General features: G+C 42.7%; 1 protein-coding gene across 8 annotated transcripts in view; it reads right to left on the bottom strand.

Annotated features, from left to right (window-relative positions):
- IL1RAPL2 (interleukin 1 receptor accessory protein like 2) overlaps positions 1–16344 on the bottom strand; it is a 335542-nt gene that overhangs the window by 14886 nt on the left and 304312 nt on the right. For all 8 annotated transcript variants that reach the window (XM_019618318.3, XM_085230493.1, XM_085230497.1 and 5 more), the window contains 3 exons: positions 7001–7130; positions 5891–6036; positions 101–244 (listed from right to left, as the gene is read on the bottom strand). In XM_019618318.3, coding sequence (XP_019473863.2) covers positions 101–244; positions 5891–6036; positions 7001–7130 — 420 coding nt within the window. The remainder of the gene's footprint in view (positions 1–100; positions 245–5890; positions 6037–7000; positions 7131–16344) is intronic.

Below are 16344 nucleotides of genomic sequence, written 5' to 3'. Positions count from 1 at the left end.
GTGCTTAGTAGTTTGAACTTAAACTAGAAATTTCATCAGTTTGGACCTCTGAAATATTTCCATTGTAAATATTCCATTGTATGCATAAGCAACTTCTTACCATCTGCTGCTTCATCTCCTCCAAAGTTTTGTCTGTAGAACAGCATTAACTCTATGTTGTAGCACTTATAGATGGTGACAAGCAAAATAAGCAGAAGAAGGATGGCTCCCAATCCTCCAGCAAGCTCTATTTTGTAGATCAAATCTAAAATTAGTAAGGAAAGACAGAAAGGTTATGCTCTTTCGAAGCTCTAATTGCTGTAATCCACATGGAATTGCACAACTTCCCGTTATAACCACTGTAACATTAAGGGTGTCTTATTTTTGTTCATAGCCTATTATTTAACTTTAATCATTCTACTGTCTGTCTGAAGTTCCAGACAGAATGCATTTGAGGCTATAGTGATAATTCTAGAAGGGAAGTAGGCAGTGATTTTATACCGAGGATTAATTGACCTTTAATGAACTTGTTTGAAACTTCCACTTCGTTGGAGAGCATCAAATGTTGTATGCTGCATGTGAGAATAGATTTACTAGGCATGTTGTACCCCATTTGGGATCCCAGCTCTCCAAATAACATTAACTTGAGCTTTATAGCTGCGGTGCCAGTGGATGAACTGATGTATGTTGCTAAGCCAAAGCTTCAGCTGAGTCACTGGTAGATGAATTCAGCATCTAGAATGCCCAAAATAATGTGAGAAGCTGAAAGCACACATCAGGCTGCTAAGAGCCACTTTGAATTGTGACAGCTTCTAACGGAGTTCTTACATGATTGCTTAGTATACATTATACTGTAATGGAAACTAGTACTAGCCCAGATTTCTGACTGGGATACTTCTGTTAGGAAAACATCACAAGCAGGCTATCTCAAAGTACTTCACAAATTCATTGAAATGCAATTATCCATCTTTTATAGCTGAGGAAACAGGCATGGAAAAGCGAAGCAGCATGTCCAATGTCATTTAGCAAGCCAACGCCACAACAAGATAAAAAACCTTGAGTCCAGTGCTTTACCTGACATAAGATGCTAGATTTAATAGTACTGTTCCTTAGCCTGAAATATCTTCAGAATGCAATATTGCTCATGCCACCTCTTGGCATATTACATCACCATAAATGACAAAAGACAGAAACTTGACAATAGCTACCCCCAACAATCTGTATCAGTTCAGATAAGATGACATGAAGATATATTGTGATAAATACAATACAAAGATATGCTGCTATAAATACAATAGGAAGATCCTGAAATGCGGGAGAGAAAAAGGTTTTGTGATCTTTAAGCTTCTAAAACATACGTCAGAAGAAATTATTGGTATGTCATTCGTGTCATTTTCAAGATAGAAAGCAAATTAATTGGGTATCTTTTGGGGTTCGTCTAGCCTTACCATGCCTTGTATTTCAATAATTAACATCAGATGACAAGTTATTCCCAGTCTGCAGTATCTCTGATGTCTGGTGAGAAGTCCTGAACTAATAGATGGAAGAAGCCTATTATAATAGCTATTTAATCTCTCTGAGAACAGGGAATTTCTGGGACTTTTATTACACTGCAAAATAAAGTTGGCATGTGCTCTGGGGATAAATCTGGTCAAATGGTGAAAAGAGTTGGTTAAAATTACTTTTCAGTGAAAAAAAAAATATCTTTCTTATTGTACTGAAACTTTTCTACCAGGAAATTGGGATGATAGCAAAACTGCCAGCTTGGAAGGAGAGAAAATGCTGAAGGCCATTCAGTTCTGATAACTGAAGTTGATGTGTGCTACCTTACAGAATAAAGTGCCCATACTAAGCCTCTTGTATTCTCTGATCCATACTGCAGCTGTATCCCAGTTGCTGGACAATGAATGCCTGCAGGAAAGCACCTGACAAATCCTCCAGCACCTTATGCTGCAGAATGTCAGTCTCTTTTTGGTTTTACTTGCTTGTTTCAACACTATCTGAAGCCGTTGCATAGGTAGAGAACTGAATAAACAGCCCATCGATGGCAGTGGCCTGCCTACAGCACCAGAAAAGCTCGGCCATACTGTGTCCTGAAGATCACATGCAGCACAGACTTGCATTCATGTGCCAGGGTGAGGGCAGGATACTGAGCAAAAACACAAGCTGCAGCTCAAAACGCAAATCAATCTGCTTTTGCATCTCCTTTATCTCTCCTAGGCTCCAAACTTACCTTTTGGTCTCCTTATCAGCATTCCAAGGTAGAGGTAATGGAGGAAACCCCAAATGCTCAGTTTTCTTATCTACTCCAGCTCTTACTCTTTGCCCCTGATTTATGCTTTCTCCCTCAAGTTATCCTCACTGAGATTGGTGGGAAAGGCAGTCGAGTAAACACAATACCAGGAAAGTAATAGAAGCTGGACTTATGCTCTAACAGTGACTGAAACCTAGTGAATAATAATATTCAGGAAGGTTCTAATGTAAAATAATATAGAAAGACCCAGGCACAGCCTATGATGCAGCGGATTATAATCTTTAAAATACTTTGAATCTTTAATACACCTCATGAGTGACTTGAGACCAAGACACTTCAGATGGTCCTTCATCATTTAATACTGCATCAGTATAAAAAGAGCACTCACTTGTTTCCTGTACATCTTGAACAAAGGCGGTCTCCTAGAAAATAAAAGCTGAGCCAACACAGCTGTAATATTTACTTTTACCTGAATTCACAGCTTCTTTCAGGAGTGCTGCTTGATTTTATACTGTATTTCCTGATAACTTATTCTCTTTCCAAGACAGTTATTCTATAGTGCATTGTGACTTAGGAAAACAGTGGATGGTTTTCAAATTAATTTGAAGGGAATCCCAAGCTATTTCCACATCTAAGGATTAAGGGAGTGTATACTATTACTCCAGGTAATTTAAGCACGGGGAAAAAAATCACCAAAGCCAGGACTGCCTAGAATTTATACTTGAGCTAGTTGAAAGTGAAGAACAATGTGGTCTCAAATGCAGTCAGTGAAGAAGAATGTAGTAACAGAAAGTGGTATTCAGGTCTCAGCAGCATGCCTAATTCTGTCTAGGGGTCTGATGCTGGATTTGGTTCTTTTTTCAGTCAAAAATGAAAATCTGAAGTGGTGATACATGCTGTGAGGTTACCAAAACACTAATGGTGTACAGAAGGCACTCCTGTATTCTAAGAAAGCATTTGTGAGGTCTGTCCCACTAGTGTAGCAAAAGACTTCAACATTTGTACCTTGAATATTTGTGCAATTCCTTTTTCTTCCTTGAAGAACTCTAGAAACTTACACTAGAGCTTTAACTTGGATCTGACTTTCTGGCTTTTATCCCTGTTTTTAGTTTTTGTTTTTTTTTTCCTAATTTAGCAGTACTCATGGCCAATGCCATCTTGGGTACACCTGATGTGCTGCAGTCACTCCTTAGAACTGATAAAACCTGTAGTACTGTGGCAAGCTGGAGACAAAACCGAGCTACAAGCACCTCCTGTTGAACAGGGATAAGGCAGCCCTAAGCAGGTAGGACTTTGGAGGGAGGTGTGTTTCTCTGAAAGAGAGATCTGTGCTTCTCTCTTGTTGTTCCCAAGTGTTGTTCCCAGCTTCTGAAAAACTGCAGCATGTTATAATAGGAATCCATGATCCTCTGACACACATACAGGGTACTGGTGAACAGCCTTCTGCCAGACCTGACATAACTCTTGTCACAGGTGAGTAATAATGTAGTACTGCCTAGCTTATGAATACTCTACAACCAAATCCAAGCAGGAGAAAGCTAGAATAAGAAGTATTATATCAAAGTGCAAAAGAGAAAAGTTTGGTCAAGTGCTAGTAAGAATTTAATAAAGCCATGACAACAGGATATGTAGTCAAAGCACAAAGTGAAAATACTGGGGATATTTTAAATGACACTTTAATAGCTTCAAAACAAACCACTTAAAATGCCTGAGGGGAATAGAGAAATGAAATAGCAGCTGAGAAGTGATTCTGTCCACCTCCAAATTCAGTATTCAGCAGTGCTTCTTCCATAATTTCAGCAGAAGTCTGAAATGTCTGCATTTTCTTGTTATAAATAAACCCAGCTTGTTATTCTAATATATGCAACACATCTGAACATTTAACAGTGTCAACAAAGATATCAGTTGTATATTTATTAGGTTCAATGGATGGGAAAGTAGAACGCTTTTTGCGCTAACGAGACTAATCCTTCATCATGATGACCAGTTTCCTTAATTAAAGTTGTGACATTCCGTCAATTGAGATGTTGAATAAACATTTGTGTGCGTCCTGCATCACAGCAGCAGGCCCCTGTTTTTCTGAATAGTTTTGCAGCTTATGTATTTCTATCCTTAGCATAAAGCACAGCCAGAGAGAGGCAGTGGAAGAGTGGAGTTAAAAACCTGCCTGCATGCTTTCTGGGCGACTGCTGGAGGGAGCTGCTTTAGTATAGGGTTAGGCTGGGGGAGCTTCAGAGGTCTCTTCCAACCCCTATGATTTGATGATTGTATGTCATATTCTTCTTTCTGTTAGGGCATAAACTCGCATGAACAGGAAACTGTTTAAGCAGAATTGATCCAATTTTGTCAGGACTCAATAATGTACTTTCATACATACAACCTGTGGGTCACAGGAAAGAATAGTAAAAATAGGACATTGACTCCAAAATTTCTTCTTCCCACTAGCCCTTTTTTGAACCTATACCACTTCTTCCTCATGGTTTATTTTATACAAATTATCTGAAGGCATAAATTATAGCCATGAAGCACAGCACTTAGCATTCAGCATGGCTCTAGGTGAACCTAGTGGCTAGAGTTGTCTTCCAGAACCAAGGTGCTGGTGGACCTGGTCACAGCCCCACCCAGAGATACCTTGGCTGGTCTTCCTATTCAGCCACCTGGCTCTTAGTTATTAGTGCCATGGTAGCCTCTAACCCTAAGTTCAACCTGCAGCATGCTCAGATACCAATGGTCTATTTAAATCTTCTTGAAAAAGGGATATCTGTGCAGATATCCCTGCTAGGGTGATGATGGAGAGCACTGCTTTTTTTAACTGACACTAACATGCAACATTTCTTTGCTCTCTAAACAGCCTTTGTACTCACCCTGCCTTAAAGAGATCACAAACAAATTCAAATGTCACTGTACTAACAGTTAGAAGAGTAACTGAACTAAGCAGGTAATAATTGTATTGAGATGCTGTTACACGCCTTATGAGAATGACTACAAACGGAAGAGAACAGTGGCACCTTGTAGTTTGGAGCATTCAAACTCAAAGGGTTCCTGTTCTGCTGCAGACAAATTGCCAGTAGTAGTCCCAATTCTAGGCACAATCTCAAGAAAGGTAACATAAAAAGAAGTGATAATTCTCCATCCATCTATAGCTCCCACTGCGAAGTCTTCATTCCTCTTTGCATTTATAAATCAAAATGTATGGCAATTATTTAAAGATTTCAGTTTAAACACAGCTAGGAAGTGGGAAAGTATGAGAACATCTGGCCTTGTTCTGAGGTACCTAATTTAAGAAATACACATTTTAACTCTGTCTATTAACACACTTACCTCTGCTCTAATCTCTCTACTCTTGGTGAGCTTCATGAATTGTTTAGCCCAAAACACATACCAAATTTTGTAGGGCTTTACAGGTAACTGTGTCCCAGGCAAGTGCATCAACTGTGAGGCCGATTCGCTAGTGACCAAAGAATCGTTTGTGACTTTTTCCCCCACAAATAGTAAACTGAAGCCATAACACATCTATATGTGTATATAATCCATAACACTTCAGCTCCAGCAAGCACAGAGCATAGCTTGTCTCAGCCAGATTTGCAGGCCCTTTACTGCTGGCTGACCCGTGGCTGCCGGGGCAAGGAGTGTGGCTAATACCATTAAGGGCATTACCTTTCTTGCGCAGAAGAATGCTGGCATGTTTCCGTCCGTTTCTGTTTTCCACATGACACGTATAGTTAGCCAGATCTGCCTCCTCTACAGCATCAAAGATCAATGTCAATTCAACTTCTTTTTCTCCAAGATGTTCTCTGAGGAGTCTGAAAGGCAAGATGCAACCTTCTGGAATTTTCCTCTTTTTTTTTTGGTGTAGATCCTAACTTTTAAAGGTGACAGTATCAAGAACAAGAACTCTGCGCCATTGAAAAGACAGAGGGAACAAACAAAATCTCAACAAAGGAAAAAGAAAGCTGTAGTGAGGTCAGAGGTACAGTCTTTCCATGTCATTGTTCTAACATGAACACGACAAATAATGCAACATAAATGCAAGTTTTTCCTGATGACGGCATAAGTCTAAAAATAAAACGCCCTTCTTTTTGTGAAAGCTTTCTTATCAGTTGCTCAAGAAAGTGACTGGTCCTTTGAACAAGGAAATGTAACGTCATGTATAATCTGCCAGACTTATTAGATCCTGTTAGTATTCTGCTGCAAAATACAGCAGGGGATAAACATAGCATGCATGATGCCCTCGCAGTCCGAAGCCTGTGAACTCAATCTTGCACATAGCTCTGCTGGCAGTCTAACGTGGCTTTACAGATAAAACTATTTCATTTTTATTTAATTTAGTTTTATTCTATTTACCAAAATGAAATCTTTTCTCCAGAGACAGGTGGGAGGCACAAGGGAAAACAGGTAATTAACCAGCGTGCTGCTTGAGCTGGATGGAAATTGCCTCTTCTGGAGACCTTCACACTTTTCATTAATAGCAACAGACACCAAAATTCTCTATGATAAACCAAAGTTGTTTTGGGTTTTAACAAGAGATGTTTCAGCTACTGTCAGGGGAATGTGGTGACAGATTTTCAGGCATCTAGGTAGCTCTTATGTCTTAAAAGTTTATTTGCTGGAGAGAGTGTGTCTCACGCTGCCCTGCCTCCAAGTCATTTATCAGTCTTTAGATGCAGAACTGTTTCCAGTTCCAATTAAAAACATGTTCTGAAAACAAACCACAAACAGGCTTTTGGGACATACCACATTTCTAAAACTAAACACTCCAAAAAGTACCTGATTTCACCTTCTCTAATGTGACCTTCTAATTCTTCTATGAATTTTTCCCCTTTCATCCAGTAGATCATGGGGCCAGATTCACCACTGAACCCAAAGAAAGCTTTGCAGGCCACAGTCAGTGGGTTGCCTGAGGACCACAAGAAGAGAGATGGTTAGATGCATTGACACAGCTGCTCTGTGAGAAAACCCAGCACTTGTTGAATCTCTCCACCTAAAACTGGAGGGGGGAAAGTGTGCAACTGTAAAATGTAGGAAAAACATCAATGTGGATTTGCAGCTAGGAGGAAATTGCTGTGAAAGGAAACTTTGAGGTTATGCTTCATTTCATTTTTCCCAGAAAGACACTACGTGAGCAATGAGAGGGTATGGAAATTGTGACAATCTACAGAGTTGTCAAATTGGTTATTAAGAAAAAAAAAAAAAGAAAAAAGATGACTTTGTCAGACTCCTGGAATTCCTACAAGGACTGGAGAGTGTGTCCTAAAAGGCAGGTAAATCACCAAAGCTACTCACTGCTGCCTACCCACCTGCAATAAAAGGACAGTGGTAATTTTTCCCTCACTTGGATAGAAATCAAATGTTAATGAAGGCTTGGAAAGCTGCTCAGAGGGCTTTTAAACATCCCCAGGTAATACATGCCAGTAAGCACCAACAGGCTTTTGGCAAAGTACTGAACTTCAAAGCACCGCTCAAGTAATACAGGAAAGAACTCTCCCTTTCAGTCCTTCAAAAATACTTTCAAAAGGAAGAAAATAAAACTTGGAAATTAATCAGTTTCGTTTTCTTTCCAAGAATTCAACATTTACATGGCTTTCTGTCTGGCTATGGCTTTAGCTGTACTAGCTACTCAAAGACTGCAGTGTTTATGCCAGGACAGATGGTTGTCTGCCTGCAGAAGACAAAGGAAAAAAAATAAGCCAGGAAATTCAAGACAACCATCCCCATTTCTTAGCGTGCAAATACAGCTGCTTCTGCATCCACTTTTTCTTTTTACCCAGCATAGGTAGTTTGGGTCACAAAAGCAGCTGTAGTGTCACCACTCTACACGGGAGCACAGGCTTCATCTCATGTCAATGGAGACTACTGTTGAGCCTTCCAGGACTCGTATCAAATGGGGAAAATCCAAGTAATGCGTTTTAGGAATGTTTTATCATGCCGGTCATTCTTAGTGCCAGCAGGAGACTCTTCTGACACACAAATAAGAACAGGCTTACACTTTTCAAAGAAGGCTGCCCATCTGGAGCACATCACTTGGCTGAACATGGGCTAATGGTCCCACATGCCAGACTTTCTGTGCCTTAATCAGGGCCTCTTGTTCAGCACTGATAACTGGCTGCGTGCATATCAGAGCATATCAGAGCTGTGTGTTTAAGCATCTTTGCCTAAACCCCCACAGAGCTGTGCTAAGTCAACTACTTGTATCTGCCTATCCATTACTCCAGTGCCCAATTTAAGATGCGTCAAAAGAGTCTGATTATTCAGGAAGAGCAGCATTCCCAGCCACTGAAAATCAGATGCCTTTACATTGTTTCCAAGAGCCAAAATTACAAGTCCTTTTGAAACATCAGGACACGGCAAGAAAAAGTTTAAAGACTGTACTTGTGTCTGCGTTTCTCAAATACCAAAAGACAAAAATGGAAAGAAAATCAGAATGTTTATCCTGAAGACGTTCCATAGAATCTTTCATTATCCTGGCATTCTCTATGATCTCGGGTCCCACAGCTGGCCACTGAGCACGTGCTGACGCTTACAGATTACACATAGCCAGCTCAACCACCCAGAAGATGAGGAGGAGTGGATATCCACAGCAATCTGCGCATCCCAGGGCACCCATCATCATCTCTAGGAAGCTTCAGACTTCACCAGTGAGTGACGTGTCAGACGCTTCCAGGCCCGTCTCTCATTGCACTGCAGGCCAAGCTTGGAGCCGCCTGCCTTCTGCTCCCAGGCCACTGCCCAGCACTGCCTGCCCCAGCAGGAGGGGAGAGCTGGAGCCCCGCCGTGTCTCCCAGCACGCTCAATGCCAGGTGTGAGGCCTGGTGCCGCCTGCCTCCGAGGTGTGATAACTGTCTATTTAAATACCACTTAACGATTCCCAGCATGTAGCTGCTCGGTCCATGCTTGATTTTAATGGAAAAAGACAATTTTAGCAATGTGAAAAAGGAAGAAAGGCTAGACGTGGCCTATCAGCATTGATGCTGTATGCCCTTTACTTGGCACACTGTAACGGGCACGAAGCGTTACAGGCAAGATATATCACAGGGTGTGCTTTTTCTCAAACCAGCAGTTTTTTCACTTTAAAAAAAGCACCACAAAGCCCCGAGGAAATGAAAATATTCCAAGGTGAACCTAAAACTTCTATACTCGCAGAGCAAATATCCTGAGGTAATATGCCTGTTGTGAAAAAATAAAGTTTTCTATACAAACTGGAAAAATGACTAGAACATCTGTTGGTACACAGCTCCCATAATAAACAAACCCAATACGAAGGGTCAGTAGCCCTTCCTGTGACAGCCTCTGTGCTCTGAATGTGCTCAGGTAGATTTGTTTCTCAGCTCTGCTACCAGAGAAAGCCCTCAAAATAAACTATCATGGCCAATGGCAACCTCTGTTAGAGGGAATTAGTATGTTCAGCTCTGAGCCTGGGACTGGTCACACCTAAATCTCCCCACCCCATGCCATCCCATGCCACCCCATGCCACCCCATGCCATCCCATGCCATCCCTTGGAGGGAATGTTTAGATTGGGTGTCAGAGGGAAGCCCTTCACAGAGAGAGTGGTAAGGTGCTGGAACAGACTGCCCAGAGAGGTTGTGGATGCTCTGTCCCTGGAGGTGCTCAAGATCACCTGGGCAGCCTGGTCTAGTACCAGATCCGTAGGGTGGTGGCCCTGCCTGTGGTGGGGGGTGGGATCTTAATGATCGTTGAGGTCCCTTCCAACCCAAGCCATTCTATGATTCCATGATCCCATCCCATCCCATCAGAACAGCCATCACCTGGCAGAAGAAGGTGGAAGCGGCTGCCTCATAGAAACAAGTTACTTTCCTCTCAATGGCAGCATGACACACATCATCTGGGTCCAGCTGATCTGTCCTGAGGTGGAAAGAGCTGGAGGTCTGATGACTTGTCCGGGTCCCACCCAAATCCCAGCTTTCCCACACCACTCCTCTCATCCCCAGGCAGATGAGGACATCCCACTCTTCTGCACTTCTGAAGCAGAGTATGGATTGCAGCTCAATCATTTTTCTCTGCATCCATGAGTAGCCAGCAGGACAAAGTCAGGAAACGCAACCTGGGTTCCTCCTTGAAGAAGCTCTGTACCTCCTCAGAGAAGATCCTGTAAGGACAGCTAGGGGCATGTCCCTCTCTGGCCTCTCTAAGATACAGCTGGTGACAGTAGCAACCTGTTCTTAGTGTTCTTCTGGGAACTCCATCCATTTCCCATCTAGAAGAGGACAGGGTGTGCCTCAGTGCGCCGCAGCCCAAGAAGTGGAATTCTAACACTGCAGCCAAATTCCCCCGTTCCTAATTGTGGAATATGGAGAGAAACACTGAGCACAGAAAGTGCCTGTTGCAGGTCCCGATTTTGGGGCTGGCTCCCAGAACAGAGGGGCACAGCTAGAGGCAAGAAGAATGGGCAGGCAACCTGCAGCTCCAACAGCTCACTGCGTGGAAGGCCCAACATTCTGCACCACTGAAGAGCTCCACTACTGACTATTCTTATTAAAGCAGAATTCTCCCCGGCATCACTTAATTAACCACACAGAGTTCCTAGAACGACTAGTATCCTGAAAGTTTTCCACTTATAAACTGTTTCTGTTTAAATCAGATAGACATTTCAGCTGCAATTTCAATTAATAAAATAAATTGCTGAGAAACAGAGAAAATGACTAGAGAAATTTCTAATGAATCAACACTGAAAGAATGTTTTAAGAAACAAGGGGAGGAATCAGAAAAGTCTGCTGTTCACAGCACTGGGTCTCGTGCTTTGCTGGGTCACCTTGTGACAGGAAAGCGGCAGGTTCCAGCACTCTGCTAAGCCTGAGCTTTGTTCCCTCCTCTGCCCGTCAGGCAGACTTGTTGCAAGCTCCCAGCTGACAACACACAACTGCCGGCAATGGGAATTACTTACATTGCTGAATCTTATTGTGTATATTTCACCTGGTCATTTTCACAATAAATTTGTGGAACTCTGCTACACGCCTTTTTTTTTTTTTTTTTTTTCTCCCTCTGAAAAAGACAATTCTGCAGAAATGCAATTATTCAAGCAAAACAGCTGCCTGGTGGGGGCAGGGGTTCTGATTAAGGATGGAAAGGGAATGTGCAAAATAATTTAGCCAGGCATGATGCTGGGTGCTTACTGCAGGTCTGATATGCTTTGAAAGAGAATGACAAACACTGCAGTCCAGGCTTTCTGAAACAAATCATGCTCCAAGCATCAGAGAAATGAAGCTTAAAATACCTAAAAGTTCTTCAGCCCTCTAAAAACTTAAATGCCAGGGCTAGATGACTGACCAGCACAGAAAACAAAAGCTGTTCACAAACCACAACAAACTTTCAGTGATTTTTTTTTTTTTTTACAATATATATATATTTTTTTTCACAAGACAGTGTATTTATCTTTTTATTTACTTTTGCTAATATGCCAGCATCCAGTCAGGGGTGCAGTGCAGTTCACACACTCTGGTGTACGTATTCTGCTGCTGCTCCATTGTTGCAACAAATCAGGCTTTCGCTCCTGGATCAAATCACCCCATCTAACCGCAAAAGCCATTTGTGAATCCTTCTTCGGTTTTTCACTACAGCATGAAACGTTTGGGTTTTCTTCCAATCCTTTTGTGGTTCTGCATCAGACAGAGCACCATTCACAACAATCCTGATCTGTGCTTCAGCACCCACAGCAGTGGGAGGCTGTTCATCAATCACAGCCCCAAACAACTGTCACTCTTCTGAGAAACAGAATGAAGCAACCACAGAAATGAAAGCCAGAGGTGACATCATTGCAGCCTCTTCTCTCACAATTCTGATTGTCAAAATTAAATACTGACTGTCGGAGCACTACACAATTACTCTCAAAAGGAGAGAGCTTGTGCCCAGCACTGCCCGTCAGCGCTGCATTAATGTGAAGCAAGTAGAGCAGATTAGAAAAGAAATAACTGTAGGGTGATAACCACAGAAAGGTGTGTTAATCCTCTGGGAGAAATCAGATGGCTGAGCTGGATTTAACTGCTGGGCTGAGGGGCAGAGGTGCTGGCAGGGTCCCAGGCCCCACCTGTACCTCCTGGACACAGAAAGTGGCAGACAGGGACCCTCCTCTTGAACCACACAACAGTATTTCTGCCCACAGAGCTAGCTGGATTTCCATCAGCAGCTCCACCAGGGTAGACCAGTGTATCACTGCTTTGGTCCAACATTACCTGCAGCAGGGTTGGATGATGTACACACACAGAAAGGAAGACAACCACACTGCTGCCACGGAAAAACATATCCCATCGCTCCAAGCCTCTGCCATCAAAGCTCATGCATTGCGCAGGTCCTCTCTGCTACCGCTGCTGTGTCTTTTTCCCCACAAGGCCGGCAGAGGTGTTTGCAAAGCAGCTGCCTCGGCTCCCCACCCCACACAAACAGATGTAACACAGGCACTTTGCTGGCTTTGTTCCCTCACTTTGCTGAGGCAGAGGGTGAGGAAGTCAGGCTGCTTATCACAGCTCTGTGAGTGCACTCTGCAGGCTGTCAGCAGGATTGGCTCTGACTCTCCAGGCTGTGAGGCTTGTAAGGCAAATCACCATGTCACTGACAAGAACATTATTGCTCTAATGTGTTTTACAAGTGCTAGAAACTGGCCAAAGAGCAGCAGAGTGATTTAAATTCCTCTGGTAAGGCAGCCTGGGTTGTATACAACCACAAATAAAGAACACATTTCCTTCAGAAAGATGCCCTGGATAAGAAGATATGGGAGACAGAGCTTCTGCCTGCAATTTATCCACAAAACAAATGCCCGGGGCACCACAGACCTTGACTCATGAAAAATAATCTCTCTGTGCGTGGTGGCTTCTATTTGCTTTGCAGAGAACTTTTGTTTTCTCCCAGTCCTTTGCAAGGACATCCTCTTCACCATTCCAAAGGATGGGTGGAAGCCAATGGCACGCCGCTGTGGCACCTCATGGGATATGTCTGCCATGGCTCACTACTGTGTTTGATTAAAAAGCTGCTGCTTGTCCACTTATCCTGAACTGACATGGTAAGCAATGAATGCTAACGTTGCAAAGTTTGGTGTTATGTTAAGCTGCAAACTCTGGAAACGAGGAAACAAGACTGCTCTAATTCAGTATTCAAATTCTGTTTCTGGATGTGCTGACAAACAGCACTTACAAAGAAGCCCATCTTCCATGGTTCAGAGCTGGTCTGCACATCCTAATAGAGCATCTCCATGTACCATTTAAAGTCACAACCCCTGAAATATAACTGCATTCCCATTCACGAGAATGAGAAACACAATTAAAAACATATTTTCAATTGTCTTTGCTGGTTGCTCCATCCACAATCTTATGCTTACCCAGAAGCTCTATGATTAGATGAGGCCAGCCCTCAGCTCCACTGACCTGTTCAAGGTCTGAATGAAATTCTTTTTTTTGCTTCATCATCCCGCGCTCCCCAGCTGGCTCCACACAGAAGAGGATGCTGCTATGCCTCATCCATGACCCAGCTGGGATGACTTCCTAAAGAAGTCCTTATATTTTTCAAGACAGTATGATTTATAAAGTCTGTGCTAATTACTATGGCTACTATACCTGGGCTTATTTTACCTCCTCTTTTACTTGGTTGTTCTACAGAACACAAGCCTAGCTGTGTGCTAAAACGTTATCCTTTTTAGATACCATGCTCATGGAATCCAGTGGCTATCTTGAGCATTACTGAATCAAATGAATATAACATACATTCAAAACAAATTATTTTACCTGATAGAAAAAAAAGAAAAAAAAAACCACAAAAAACAAAAGACAACAACCAAAAAACACACACAACAAAAGATCAAAACAAACCAGAAAATCCTATGGTGTTTCAAAGCTCTATTTCAGCAGCCAGGAGATTTATGACTGAATATGACCCTTACAAACATTTGCATAATTAAAGATCAGCTAGAAATTAATGAACTGAAAGCATTTTAAATAAAATTAATACAGAGAGAAACCTGCTTTGTGCAGTGATAATAATTGACTTAATTAGAGAAATTTATTGTGAAATCAAATCTACCTAGCCTCCAGACATTTCAAATCAGTTTAGCAGAATTTAAAAACATATGTACAGAATTGTAGAATCATTTGAGTTGAAAGGGATCCTTAAAAGCCATCTGGTGCAGCTCCCTGCAATAAGCAGGGACACCCACAGCTCCATCAGGTGCTCTGAGTGCCGTCCAGCCCGACCTTGGGTGTCTCCAGGGACAGGGCATCATCACCATCATCTCTGGGCAACCTGTATCAGTGCTTAATCATAAAGAACTTTTTCTTATATTCAGTCTAAATCTCCCCTCTTTTGATTTGAAACCATTTCCCCTTGTCCTGTCACAACACACCCTGCTCAGTAATCTGTTCCCTTCCATCTCACAGTCCCTCTAGATAAGGACAGGCCGCTCTCAGCTCTCCCCACAGCCTTCCCTTCTCCGTGCTGCACAGCCCAGCTCTCAGCCTGTCCTCGCAGGGAGGTGTTCCATCCCTCAGATCATTTTGGTGGCCCTCCTCTGGATGCGCTCCAGCAGCTCCGTGTCTCTCCTGTGCTGAGCACTCCCCATCTGGACGCAGCGCTCCAGGTGAGGTCTCACAGCACAGAGCAGAAGGGCAGATCCCCTCCTCGCCCTGCTGGCTGTGCTGCTTTGGATGCTCCCAGGATCCGGTTGGCTTTCTGGGCTGCGAGGGCACAGTGCTGCCTCATTCCAGCTGCCATCCACCAGCACCCCAGGTCCCTTCCAGCAGGGCTGTGCTCCATCCTTGACCCATCTTGCAACAGATCAGGCTTTCGCTCCTGGAGCAAATCACCCCATCTAACAGCAAAAGCCATTTGTGAATCCTTCTTTGGTTTTTCACTACAGCATGACCACTGACCACCACTCTTTGGGTACAATCTCACAACCAGTTCATCACCCATCAAACAGTTCACCCACCAAATCCACATCTTTCCAATATGGAGAGAAGGATGTTACGAGGGAATGTGTAAAGGGCTTACTGAAGTCCTGATAGGTGACATCAGTGGCTCTTCCCTTGTCCATTATTCTCTGAATCTGTATGAAGAAACAGTCCAGAGGAGGTGCTCCTCCCTCTCCCCTGTTATGAACAGCATACACTAGCCACTAAAATGATATTCTGTCAGCTGTACTGATATACAGGAAAAAATAAATGGCAATACATGGCATACAATAAATTGGCTGTTCACTCAAATAAAAACTCTTTCTCTAAGGTAAGGTCTTCAGTGAGAAGAAAGAGCCAAGGAAAAACTCTGACAGGAAACGTGCAAAAGATCTTTAGGTCTTGTCTTGTCCCCTGCAATTTACGATCTTAATTCTAACCTGCTTTGGTACCCTGTTCTTATTTCTGATGCCCTGAGACATCACAGAACAGTCACCTGATATTTGTGCTCTTCTGCCTCGCTCAAGTAAGCACATGGCATAAATAAAAAGTAGCATAAAAACAGCACTGACTAACAGCAAGTAGCAAAACCCCAAACATGAAACAAACCCAACTAAATCTCCAGACAGTTTGTTGCCAGGAACACAAGTCAGCACATTTGCTGTCATTCCATACAGCCACAACTATTTCTAAATTAAACACCACAAGCATGACCCAGCACAAGTGCTTCTTGTAGGCTTGACTGTGGCTCTCACAGAAAGAGCAAAACAAAACTAAAGCATACACATACAGGGCTGAAATTCTGCTGATATAAATTTATCAGATGTTCCTAGAGCCTTTAGGAAAACAAAGCGAAAAAAAACCCAAATCAATCAAGGCAAAAAAATCTCCTAGAGCAATCTTCTCTCAGAAAGACATCCACAAACAGCTCCCCAGCTCCCCAAAGCTCACCTGAACCATCTAAAATCCTTTATCTCCTTTTCAAAACTGTCCTATGGGCAGCTTTAGAAGGTCTTGGTCATTGAGAGCTCAGGTATAAATGATAGCCAAGGATTTTTGCTTGTCAGTTATTTGCCTGCGATGTAGATAGATGTTAAGTGGGATTTCCAGAAGCAGCTTGACAGCTGCCTTGTACTGACTGCCCTGTGCTCAGTGTTGAGATCCCTTTGAGAATCTCATTTCCGTGCATTTTTAGGCATAGAGCTATGATTGAAGAAAAGCG

Source organism: Meleagris gallopavo, chromosome 9 (genome assembly GCF_905368555.1).
Source record: "Meleagris gallopavo chromosome 9, MGAL_WU_HG_1.1, whole genome shotgun sequence".
NCBI classification, from domain to species: Eukaryota; Metazoa; Chordata; class Aves; order Galliformes; family Phasianidae; genus Meleagris; species Meleagris gallopavo.
The sequence above is the reverse complement of the archived record's forward strand: the minus strand, read 5'-3'. Positions and strand labels throughout refer to the sequence as shown.